We start from the raw sequence: 13,046 nt of genomic DNA, 5'->3' as shown, positions 1-13,046 counted from the left end.
CCAAAAGGCTGGGGAAGGGAGAGAAGAGGATTATTCCAGAGACTATTGAGCTTTTCCCTTTGTTTTGCTTGTAAAATTTCACTTCGAATTATACAACAGGCACATTCAAATTTATTCAGAACATAAAAATACTTGATTACATGTATATACTATCTCTTTTTGCTCATTTAAACTAGGGAAAAAAAGCCTTGAGAACGAAATGCATTATGTAAATAAAACGCATTATATGAAATGTAGTTAATATAGTAAGTATAAGAAAATTTTACTAATAAAAAATGTGATAAGAAAAAAATAGAGACAAAAACAGATTGCCTCCTAACCCCATAATCATGGTCTCTAAATAATATTTCCTACTATAAAGAACCAGTCCTTGGAGGAATGACTGGCCCAACAAAAAAAAAGTCTACCACTCTAGCCCTAACTGGTTTTGTTCAGTGGATAGAACTTCAGCCAGGAACACATGGCAGGGTTTGGGGTTTGATCCCCAGTAGGGGGTGTGCAGGAGGCAGCCGATCAACAATTCTCTCTCATCATTGATGTTTCTATCTCTCTCTCCTTCTCCCTTCCTCTCTGAAAATCAATAAAATTTTTACATTATATATATTTTTTTAAAAAACTCAGGTGGAGAAATTATAAACAATTATTCTTATTTCCCAAGGGAACTCTTTTATTTTGGAGGAATTTTTAAAACCTTACTTACGTAAGGGAGCTGTGCTGCCCGGTTTCTCTCCACAACTTCCTTCATGTTATCTAGGGTTCCATAGTCATAACGACTGAGTTGAAATCCAAGTGCCCAGTATGCAGGTAGGAGTGGCCGTCCAATGAGCTGAAACATGTTTGAAATAAAAATTAGGAAATGTTCTATTTTTAATAAAAGCCTCTACTAAGCGTTGGTTTAGGGGCACAAAACATACTCCATTTTCCAACACACTTTTTCATTAATGTTGGACTGTTAGTCTACTTTCCCAGTCCCTTTATAATCATCGAGAGTAGGGTCAATTTGTAATAGATTTACAATAGCTATTTATAATAGCAGATTTTCATGAGTCACACTTGCATAGTAAACTTGCTTTTCTTTGTGCTATTTAGGACTTTCCCAGTCGTCATTATGATATAATTTTACCTCTAGATATTCCTGGACCACTTCTTCTGGATTATTTCCCAAGAACACATAGAAGTCCAGAATGCCCCCAATGGTGCGGTAAGTGATGGCTGGTGTGGGCTGGAGGGCAACCTCTTGATAGATTAAAAATGAAGAAAATAAAAATTAGAATTTATTCTTGATCATTACAAAGCTTTAGATCAGAGGATCGCAGCCATCTGAATATTAATAAAGTGATCCTAAGATTTTGTATACAAAGGGACAAACTGACAATCAAAGTCCACCCTGGCAGCACATGGGAGTCTAAGCACTGGTTCTGTGACAGATTTAGATAATTGGTAACTGGAGTGTCAAATGTAAATATCTGATATGCAGGATGTATTTTCATTGTTACAAATTGAACATAATTAAAGCATAGTGATTAATCACAAAAACAATACGTAATTATATATGTGTTTTGTGATGGTCTTAGGCGACCCCTGTGAAAGGGTCATTCGACCCCCCAAAGGGGTCACAACCCACAGGTTGAGAACCGCTGTCCTAAGGGCTCGTTTATCTTCCTGAAAAGTCATTTGCTTTCCCATAGGTGCTTTTCATCCCTCCCACCTCCTCTAAGAAGTAATTTTTTTTTTATCATAAGTGCCTTTCTCCCCCTCACCTTTACCTATTAGGATGATATTTCAGCTCCAAATTGTAACACTCCCTTGAGCTGCTCTCCACTGAGCACGCATATGCATATGCATGTTGCATGTATAAATAAACTCAGTTCTTTCTCTTATTAACCTGTCCTTTTTCAGTTTCATTCACAGGCCCCCAAATATTAAACTTAAGGGGATAGAGAAACTCTTTTTCTTTGACATTCACAACTATATAACATGCTGTTCCTACTCTGCACCCACCATTATTGCAGGAATATAACCCACTGAGGCAGTAGCCTCAATGAATTTCACACCAAGCAAGAGCCAACCTAGAAACAAAGTCAGATATGATACTGTAAATTCACAGTCCCTCTAAGCACCAATCACAAATCCCAGAAGTTAGTCTCCCTATACCTTGTTTTGCATTTAGAGATAAAAGACCTCAAAATCTACTGAAATGTACTCTGCAGCAATGGGAGCAACTCACACAGAGTATCTAGGGTCCTTTGTTCCTTCCCTTATCTGGTTCCTTTCAACTACCTGACACTGTATAATCCTTGTACTATCGCAATCTGTTCTTAGAATACTAGGTATCTGAGAATCATCTAAAATTTTATTAGGTATCTTATAACAATCTTAGATCACGTGGAGAGATTCTCAAATGATCTGTAGTGAAGGATCAGATCTTGGTTTTTAAATTTCCAATTCTTTTTAAACTGATACTTTTATAAAATAACATGAAAATGAATTACTAAAAAATGATTTATGCATGCACTTGGATGCTACAACAATGTTTACTCTTGATGTTTATACTCATCTTACTGTAGAACTGACACAATTTGTGAACCATCTGTGGGCCATGCTCTGAGTGTTATGGATCTAGTCCATTGATCCTCAGTTGAAAAGAGGTTGGGGATCAATATCCTATGCCCACCATCAACCCTGGGAGAGTCTGCTACATCTCTACTCCTGTGCTGATTGATTCATTGCCACTAGAATCCGTTGTTACTTTTGCAGGCAGAAAGAGAGAATCATCGATCTAATCTAAAATCTTCAAACTACTTTCTAGAGTCCTATAATGTTATACTCTTTGGTCTTAATCTGATCTTGCTCCACATGACCCTTGCCACTCCTCTATCTTGCTACCCTTGGGGTGTCTGAATGTGACATTCACTGCTCAGTTGTAGCTCCCTGGTTAGGCCCAGTTACTTCATCATCAGGCCAAGAGCAACTGGCTATTTCCCCCCTGAGCTTATATCAACCCCTCTTCTGAAGTCTAAAGAAGGAGAACAGCAAATTGGTAGAAACTGTCTCTGAGTAGGTTATAGTTTGCTGTTGTAACCCTATAATAGAAAATATTCCAACAGAGGCAAACACATTCAGAAAGGTCATAAGCTAGGAGGGAAACCCCTACTCATCACTGCCATATGTCAACACACAAGGCCTTAAGCTATGGCTCAGCCATTCCTAAAGGGCTCCATTCCTTTCATCATCACGCTGTAAGAAGGGGACTGAAGATCCCTCAGATGCTTTCTTTTTTCATGACTATTCCTTTAGTCCTTTACCCATGGCATTGCTGTTCATCAGAAACACTCCAAAGGACGATCCACTAGCATCCTCAAGGCATAGGAAGAATGTCTGTGCACCATACAAGTTATTTCCATCCTGCAGAAAGATAATTCAAAACCACAAATTTACAATCAAGTAGTCTTAAACTCCACTTGGCCAGAAATGAGTTAGGAAATTAGTGTTAATCATGTGAGTAAATTGACAGGAAACTCATGATTAAAGAAGGCATAACTAAACTTTGAAAATATAAGGTTGATATTTAGTTGATGCTAACCAAGTAAAGAAGTGTTTGCTTATTGAATAAGCCACCAATGACCATTTATCTAAAAGGAATGTGAGAGCGTGTGATATCTGGAGTTCTGAAAAGCTCTCCTCTCAAAGAGGTTTGCCTTACCTGTCCTAACCTCCCCCCCGCCCCCCGCCCCGAAAAAAGCTCCATTAAGCCTTAATAAGAATCGGGCACCTTTCTAATGTGCAACTAGATGGAGCTCTTCTTGAGATACCTGGTCTTCTAGTCTTTACAACAGTAGAGTTTAGAAATTGAGCTGGTCTTCCATACGTTCAACTAGTACAGTAGTTCTCAACCTGAGCTGTATCCCCGCCCAATTGAAACAGAATCCCTGAGGGTGGAAGCAAGCACTGATGGTCTGTTAAATTTCCCCAGGTGATTCCAACATGTAGTCATGTTTGAGAATCACTGCTCTAGAACAGCATTTTTCAGAATTTGGCGTGCATACAAATCATATAAGAATCTTAGTTACATGTGGATTCTAAGTCAGAAGATGGAAGAGGGAACTGAGAGCCCACATTTCTCACACAGTGATGCCCATGCTGGACACTTCAAGTAGCAAGGATCCGGGGCTCCTTATTAAAGAACCATCATCAGCCATTTCCAGCACTTAAATTTTATTGCTATTACTTACAAACTTTTTTTTACATTGGGGTTTATTTGGCTTTTCTGAGTCCCCGTTTCCTCGTCTGTTAAATGGAGTAAATTATACTTATTTTTTCAAAGTTCTTTTGGTAAATAGTAATAATGTGTAAAAATAATCAATAAATTATTCTATGATCTCTTTTCATCCAGCCACTAGTTCCACTTAGTCAGGAAAGTAGCTGAACAAGACCTGTATTGCTGAGCCTAGAAAATACCTCTGATTTGTCAAAACAAAAGACATAATAAAAGAAATCAGCAACAATAACAGTAAAATAACTATAACAATAAAATTTGACTCTTTCACTGCTCCAAATATTCTTCACACAAAGAATGATTAATATAATATTTTAGTTGATATTTTATCCTGTTTTGATGACAAACATGGGAAGTTGGTGATTTATAAAGGTGATTTATAAAGTTGGTGATTTATCTCTAAAATATAGAGATCATAATATTGTGCAGAGTCAATATTAGTAAATGTTTTCTCTAGAACTAGTTCAAAAAGAAGATATAAAGAAAAGTAGTTGTCATTAACTTTCTATGTAGCAGACACTCTTCTAGAGACTCTCTATATAGCAATTCATTTAATTTCCATCACAACCCTAAGGTAAATATATTGCCCCCATTTTATAGATGAAAAACTGAAGACACAAAGAGGTAACTTGCCCAGAGCCACATAACTGGTGACTGGCGGTGCCAGAATTCAGACCCAGACAGCCTCATCCTAGCATCTTATACTTAACCATTACACTGCACGCTGGAGGGTGACCTTTAAGAATGAGACTATAATGTTCAGTGAAGAGGGTCCATCCTGTAACCTTACCCCATTAGGAGTTGTATCTCTGGCGAATATAGGCCAGGTCTTCCAATTCATATCATGGCGGTACTGCCGGTGCACTTGTTCTCCCAGACCATACACGTTGGCACTGGGCAGTCGGATGGAGAGCTGCAGGAACTGATCAGCAAACAGGAGAGGCCCAATGCTTGAGTCAAACCTAGACACAGACAGAAAACACAGGGACAGGTGGGCAAGTGGGGTGGAGAGAACACAACTGATTAGAAAAGTGGTCCATGTCAATGACTCAATACCCCCTACCTAACAGGCCCCATTTGTCTTCCTGTGACATTTTTCCTTGGACACCTAGAGATCAGGACTTCCTGGGGGCAGGTACCATGTGGTACATTTCTTAGATTTGTCCCATAGACACTCTACCACATGACCTGATTTATAGTAGATGTTCCATAAACAGTTACTAGTGGATGAACATGACTAGATAAATGGAAGGGGAAAAGGGAGGATGGGAGAAAAAGGACACAGCCTAGTGACTGGTCTACAATAAATGCTTAGTAATGACAAAAAAAAAAAAAAAGGAGGGATGGGGAAAGAGGAAGGTAGGCAAAGAAAAAGTATATTCATTTGGAGGTGGAGAGTCTGGCCTCCAACAGGATGCTTACAACCTTTAAAAATATTGAAATGAATCCTTCCTCAGGCTTGCAAAGCTCCCTTCCCCTTCCTTCTCTGTTCCCCAGATAGGTTTCCCAAACTTACAGGATTACATTGTTGCTTTTTCTGATCACTTTGATGCTAAATGGCTGTTTGGAGACCTTAACGTCATAGGTCTGGGAAGAAGCAGCATTTCCTTTGAAGGCTTGGACATGTTCATGTGGCACTTCATACCTGTCACTCTTTTGATCAGTTAACTATCCAGAGAGATGAAGGAAAAGAAAGCCAAAATAAAAACTTGTCTGTATTCTCAAAATAGAAGCATCCCTACCACGCCAGTGCTTCCCACTATCTGTGCTCATGGTACTGGAACTCAGGCACTGATCCAAATGGCATTATGTCTAAGGTGCATGTATACATTATATTATCAAATTCTGATGTTGAATACTTGGGCCTAAGCTAGTCCTTAGGTAGAAATATACACTCCAACCCTGAAGAGATGGACTATCTCTAGAATTTTCAAAGAAGTGATAATGTTTTTCCCTCCCTACTACATTTCACATGGTATTAAGGGCAAACAAATGAAAAACAAAGTTCACCAGTAAACTCTAATGTATATACTAGTATGAAGTTATCTCACTGAAGGAAGGCTATAGATGCCTTTGGCATATAGGTGCTAAGTATGAATAATGACAGTAGAGGAAAAATACCTCCATTAGCAAAATTTTCCATTTTGTAGTAACTGCAGTCATGGGTAGGAAATAAGAACCTCTCAAAACAGATTATTTTTAAAAATAAACAAACCACAACCTTAAAGTGGAAACGATTGGCTGTCTGATATTCCGCTGTGAGAAGGACATTGTTGACATCATTTCCAAACAGGGATGGAGAAGGCATCCTTTTCAACTGGGCTGTGAATCCTAATATAGAGAAGAAAAAGGTTTACAAAGCTGGCTGTGCACATTTACAAAAATAGACATAAAAATTAACATTTCTGTCAAAAAACCTGGTGAAAAGCCTTTATTTCCCCATCATGCGCTCATACAATCTGAAGCTAGGTACCGTCATTACCTTATCCAAAAACCATGCCTCGCTTCTACAAAATTTGATTGGAAACTTCCCCCAAAAGGCCTAACTCTCATTCTACCAGCCCACAATCTGTATGTATACAATATTCCTCCTTGGTTATTCTCCTGTTCCATTACAGGTGATCATGTACATCGATGCCATCTCCCTAGTAACATAAGCCAGATGAGAGTGGAGACCTTAGAAAAGCCTGACAGGCCAAGAGTGTCTGGCTAGGGAACATGCTCCTTCCTTTATGCTAAGAACCTCCCCAAAGTAGTCTCCCCTGGCTGGTCATTAGTGTGCTATGTATTTTAGGGTGGGAGGGAAAAGAGGGGATATTTAGTCCATGCACACTGGCATTGGCTAACTTTCCAAATATGTTGAAAAAATTGGAATTACTTTCACATCATTAAAATCAAAGTAGTCTCAGATTACTGAGTTCAAATCCCTCTCTTTAAATGTTAGAAACAGGGACCAAAGAAGTGATGATGTTTACGAAGAAGTTACATGAAGAGAGAGTCGGAAACAGAGTATTTCTCTGAAGTCCCAAGACAGAGTGATTTTTCCTTGATGCCAAAATAAAGTCTAGTCCTTGTTTAAGAGCAGCGCCCACCTTCAGTCACATGCATGAGTGTGGCCCTGCAGAGCAAACTGCATCTTGCCGAGGCTCTCCTCTGGAGCCAACAGAGCCAGTTCCCAGAGAGTCTGGAGCTCCCGCCTCCTGGTCTGGCTTACCTGCATTTGTCTTTACAAGGTCACCCTCCACCTGGTAGCCATGACTCTTAGAATAGTAGCACCAGGGCACACTGATGGGTCCCTGGGGATTCCAGCAGCAGCCACGCTGTTCACAGGTGGCCTGCAATAAGAGATTTAGTCACAGTAACTCCATTTGTTACTAGAACGGTCATTTACAAACACAATTTGCGCTTGTGATACCATTCACTTCATTTTACAAATAAGGGAAGTGATATTTAGAGAAACTGTGTTATGTCCCAGGCCATGCAGAACTTGTACTCAAAACCAATCTTTCCTTCAAATGTTCTTCCTAGTTACTGCTATTATATAACAATATAGGGACCACAATGCAGTCCACATCTGCCATCACAATGAAACTGATAAATTTAAATATTCTAAACTACAATATAGGTACATCACAATAACCCAAACTTTCAATTGGAGTTTCATATACATAGGTTTGGTCTTTAAAAAACAAAGCCTTGACAATCAACTTTATTCAAAAGCTTTGAGATCAATTTTGCTTTCACTTTTAAATGTGTGAGGTTATATATGTGACATTTATTTAGTTAGTTAGTCTCTCCACTCATCCCAAGGCAGAGAATAATTGTTCCTTGAAACCCGAATAGATTCCAATTCTTATTTAAGAAAGTTTCCTGCCTTATACCACAGTTAATGACTGAATCAAGTGGAGACTAAAATGAACACAATCCCTTTCTCATCTCAACTAATTTTGGAGAAGAAACTAGGTTACATAGGGAAAAGTACAAAGAAACCTCTCGTCTTTTTTTTTTATTATTGATTTTTTACAGAGAGGAAGGGAGAGGGATAGAGAGCCAGAAACATCGATAAGCTGCCTCCTGCATGCCCCCCACTGGGGATGTGCCCGCAATCAAGGTACATGCCCTTGACCGGAATCAAACCCGGGACCCTTGAGTCTGCAGGCCGACGCTCTATCCACTGAGCCAAACCGGTTCTGGCGAAACCTCTCATCTTGACTGTGGCTAGACCGAGTGACTTGTATATAGAATGTGGCAAAAACAACAGAGTAGATTAGAGCACAGAAAAGTGGCCAACAGTCACATAAATGAGCTTGAGAAGGACCACCCCACAATCACAGCCAACACCATGACGGCAGTCTTCTGAAAGACTTTGAGCCAAAAGCACCCAGCTGGACAAAGGCCAGATTTCTGACCACAGAAACTGTGAGAAAATAATGTTGGTTGTGTTAGGCCATTAAGTTTTGGGACCATTTGTCTCACAGCAATAGATAATGAATACAAATACATCCTGCTACATTATTTTACAGATGAAGAACCTGAGGCCCCCGAGGGAGAGGTTCACAGATGTGACGTGACCTGCCAGAGGAGACTCAGTTAGCTATTGAGAAGACTAGGACCAAACCTTCATTCTCTTCTGTCCATTTCCTTTTTTTCTATGGCCTGGGGTGAGTATCCGCTGAACACATTTTCAGGAGGATATAGCTTAGCTATATAAACACTTAGTGTAATCAAATGTTAATTTTTATGCCAATAGCCATATTAAGGATGGAAAAACGATGCCCATCTGTGGTCTATATTGCTGTGGGGTCAGGTGTCACTGTGAACTCAACTTCAACTAGCAGTTTTTGCTTTTTTCTTTAAAACCCCACTCAGATGAAACTTCAGTATAACAGGAAAAGAGAAGGTGTTGAAAGAGGTGCTGAACACAATGGTTCCTGTATGCTCCCCAGAGCTCAACGATTTCTTCATTAAAGTGGAAAGGGCAAAGACCAAAGAGTGGCCAACTTGAATACCCAGGTCCCATAGTGGAGCTGAGCAGCTACGAGGAGAAGTGGGAAGAGAAGTAGAGCATATCTTATATAAACACAAGAGTAAACAGTATGTGAAACCCAGGAAAATACTTGTAGAGAGAAGCTCTACATGACAACCTGAATTGGACAGAAGGCACACAGAAGAAGGAGACCCAAGCCACAAATATGCCCCTTTAAGTGGGACATGAGAATTAAAATTTGAGAGAAAAATTTAAATGTAAGGCAAGAAAAGATGTATATGAGGGTAGGAAGTAGGGAGCAGTAGATTAAAAAAAAGAAAAAGAAAAAAAATGGAAAACACAAAATAAGACCTAGAAAAAAATATATTTCAATTATCCTGTCTTAAATACTTAATTTAAAAGATAAATACTTTAAAGATAAAAAAGTCTGATTGCATTTAAATTCAGCTAAGTTGCTGTAAGGAAGCACACTCAACATTTAAGCTCACCAAAGCACTAAGAGTAAAAGTGTTTGGTTAAACAGATACGTGAGAAGAATGCTAAACAAAGGCTAGTGTAACTAGGGTAATATCAGACAAATAGACTTGAAGTAAAAATTCATTATTAAAGAGACATTGAGACACTACACGATGGTAAAAGGTTCAATTCACCAGGAAATTTGATATGTAAATAGTAATAAGGACTCAAAATATTTACGGGAAAACTTTTTTTAAAAAAAAATATGGAACGCTTCACGAATTTGTGTGTCATCCTTGCGCAGGGACCATGCTAATCTTCTCTGTATCGTTCCAATTTTAGTATATGTGCTGCCAAAGTGAGCACTTACAGAAAAGTTTTAAAGACTGACAAGGTACAATTGAAAAAGATGGTATACATGATGAGATATTTTTAAAGAGCTCCCTTAGTAGCTGATAAAGTAGACAAAAAGTAAAGATATTTTACTTTTCGCATAATGGACATATAGGCTCCTGCACAAACACAAAGAGAGGAACTGAGTTGCTCTCACAGGTGGAAGCCAGATCCTGAAGACAGTTTAAGATGTAATCAAGCTCTGCTCTACCCATGTCCTAGACTCCTCCAACCCCAGTGCTTCTTACACTTAAAGGAGTAGAGAAGAAACAAACAAGTATTGTATGCCAAAGTCAGGCATGAAAGAAAAAGGAAAACTAGAGTCCAGTCTAATCCATGAACATAAATGCAAAAGCTTAGAAAAAAAGACACTCAGCTTTTTCAGAAATCAGCAACATAGTCAATACTGACAGAGTAGTATTCTTTCCAGAGATACAAAGATCCTTTAATATTAAAAAAATCCACTTGTGTGTCCCTCACAATAACTTATTAAAGGAAGTAAACCATATAATCATTTAAATGCATCAGTTGTTCATGATGAAATTCTTAGCAAATTGGGAACAAACAGTAACTTCCTTAGTTGACTAGTGAGTATCTACCAAATGGTGAAATGTTAGAAACATTCCCTTTAAAATCAGAAGAAGAAAAAAACCTAGGTGACCTGTGTTTATGAATTCCTGTAACTAAAACTATATTAGAGGTCCTAACAATACAATAGGACAAGAAAGGAAACTTTTTATAAGACTGAAAATATGGAACCAAATTATCATTATTTTCAGACATAATATCTAGATAGAAATCCAAGAAAAGTTATAGAAATAAGTTGAAAATAAGTTAATTACTATTTTATATTATACTAGAAGCCCGGTGCATGAAATTCATGCACGGGAGGTCCCTCAGCCCGGCTTGCACCCTCTCGCAGTACAGGAACCCTCACTCCTTACCACCCGCCTGCTCACTGCTCCTTACCGCTTGGCTTGCTGGTCCTTAGTGCTGTCCCAGAGGCGGGAGAGGCTCCCACCACCGCCACTGCGCTCGCCAGCCGTGAGCTCAGCTTCTGGCTGAGCAGTGCTCCCCTGTGGGAGCACACTGACCACCAGGGGGCAGCTCCTGCGTTGAGCATCTGCCCCCTGGTGGTTGGTGTGCATCACAGCGATCAGTCGTTCTGGTCGTTCTGTCGTAACGGTCGCTTAGGATTTTATTATATAGACTAGAGGCCCAGTGCACGAATCCATGCACCGGTGGGGTCCCTTGGCCTGGCCAGCGATTTGGGCCGATTGGGGCCATTTCGCCCAGTCCCAATCGGGGCCGGGAAGGGACTGCAGGAGGGCTCCAGGGTATGTCCTGCCCGTCTCACCCAGTCTCACCCAGTTCCAATCGGCCAACCCCAGTAGCAAGCTAACCTACCGGTTGGAGCGTCTGCCCCCTGGTGGTCATTGTGCATCATAGCGACTGGTGGAACAGTCGAACGAACTATCAAATGAACAGTTGGACACTTAGCATATTACGCTTTTATTACATAGGATCCTTTATTTTCTTCATAGTTTTGTAATTCTTTTCTGAATGCAAGGGGCAAAAGGTTAACAGTTGCCACTATAGAGATGGGTGAGGCTACAGGAAGAGCAGGTTTCGGTATGTGCACAAGTGTGGGAGATCAAAAGTTCAATTTTGACACGTTTGTTTTGAGGTACTTATCAGACATTCAAGTGGAGATGCTGAATTGGCAGTTGCGTAGATAAATGTGGAATTCAGGAAAGTGATTTAGGGTAGAGGCATTCCTCTGATATGTAGGCACATAGGGGTTACCATTGATAAACATGACACTGGATGAAATCATCGAAGGACTGAGTGTAGATACACAAGATATTTATAATATTTAGATGTCATATAGAAGAGGAGGAATCATGAATTGGTTCAAAAGGTACAAATTTCAAGTTATAAAATAAAAAAAAAGTCATAGGGATGTAATATTCAGCATGGTGACTATAGTTATAAAATTATGTATTGCATATTTGAAAGTAGATCTTAAAAGTAGATCTCATCACAGCAAAAAAACAAATTTTGTAACTATGTATGGTGGCAGATGTTAACTAGACTTAGTGTGTTGATCATTTTGCCATATATACAAATATTTAAATCATCACTTTGTACACTTGAACCTAATTTAATGTTCTGTCAGTTGTACCTCAGTTTAGGAGAAAGAGGAAGAGAGGGGGGAGGGAAAGGAGAGAGAGAGAGAGAGAGAAAGAGAGAGAGAGAGAGAGAACAGTAGTGGCTGGTATCCTACAAAGAAAGGATGTTGCCCTAAAAATGACTCTCATGTAGACTTGGGCACTATCTGCAGCTATAATTGAGCTGAGAATTTCTTCTCCTGTTCAGGTTTAAGCTACCCATACTTCAGTTCTTTTTCGATCATCCATCTTGCTTCAAGGTATGGTGTTCATAAATTATGTTTCTATGGAGTGATGGCTAATGCTGGTGACTCACTCAGGCCCAGTCTCCTAGCACCTGTCTTAGACAACACAATGAAGTGTTTGAATGTGACCCAATAGAGAACAGGTGCTCAAAATAGGTAGAAATATAAAAAAAGTAAGACATTCAAGACAGCAGTTTCAATCAGGCATATAATGGAATAAATGGGGATAAATGGGATTCAGAAGAGAGGCTGGGAGGCTACTGGAACAATCCAAGCATGTGGTCACAATGGCCTAGTGTGATCGCAGTGAGAATGGAAGTCAAGTGCTTATTCTGGACAACATTGTTAAGAAAAATGTTCTAAACTAACTAAAATACATGAAACACTGGTCAAAGGGATAAAGGAGAGAGCCAGGCAAAAGTTCTTCTGTTTCTGCCCCAGAGACTAGAAGCACAATAGAACTACTAACCGAAATCTCATAGGTGAGAAGGGAGAGCAGATTTGGTGAGGAGGTCAAT

General features: G+C 39.5%; 1 protein-coding gene across 3 annotated transcripts in view; it reads right to left on the bottom strand.

Moving 5' to 3' along the window:
• The window catches only part of MGAM (maltase-glucoamylase), an 80,239-nt gene that overhangs the window by 46,253 nt on the left and 20,940 nt on the right, over positions 1 to 13,046 (bottom strand). For all 3 annotated transcript variants that reach the window (XM_014546745.1, XM_005875032.2, XM_005875033.2), the window contains exons 4-10: positions 7,491 to 7,611; positions 6,498 to 6,607; positions 5,793 to 5,944; positions 5,067 to 5,238; positions 3,306 to 3,405; positions 1,124 to 1,236; positions 701 to 826 (exon numbers count right to left, since the gene is read on the bottom strand). In XM_014546745.1, coding sequence (XP_014402231.1) covers positions 701 to 826; positions 1,124 to 1,236; positions 3,306 to 3,405; positions 5,067 to 5,238; positions 5,793 to 5,944; positions 6,498 to 6,607; positions 7,491 to 7,611 — 894 coding nt within the window. The remainder of the gene's footprint in view (positions 1 to 700; positions 827 to 1,123; positions 1,237 to 3,305; positions 3,406 to 5,066; positions 5,239 to 5,792; positions 5,945 to 6,497; positions 6,608 to 7,490; positions 7,612 to 13,046) is intronic.

The sequence above is a fragment of the Myotis brandtii genome, unplaced genomic scaffold (assembly GCF_000412655.1).
Source record: "Myotis brandtii unplaced genomic scaffold, ASM41265v1 scaffold455, whole genome shotgun sequence".
Classification (NCBI taxonomy): domain Eukaryota; kingdom Metazoa; phylum Chordata; class Mammalia; order Chiroptera; family Vespertilionidae; genus Myotis; species Myotis brandtii.
Note: the sequence above shows the minus strand (reverse complement) of the source record. Positions and strands in the feature narration are given on the sequence as shown.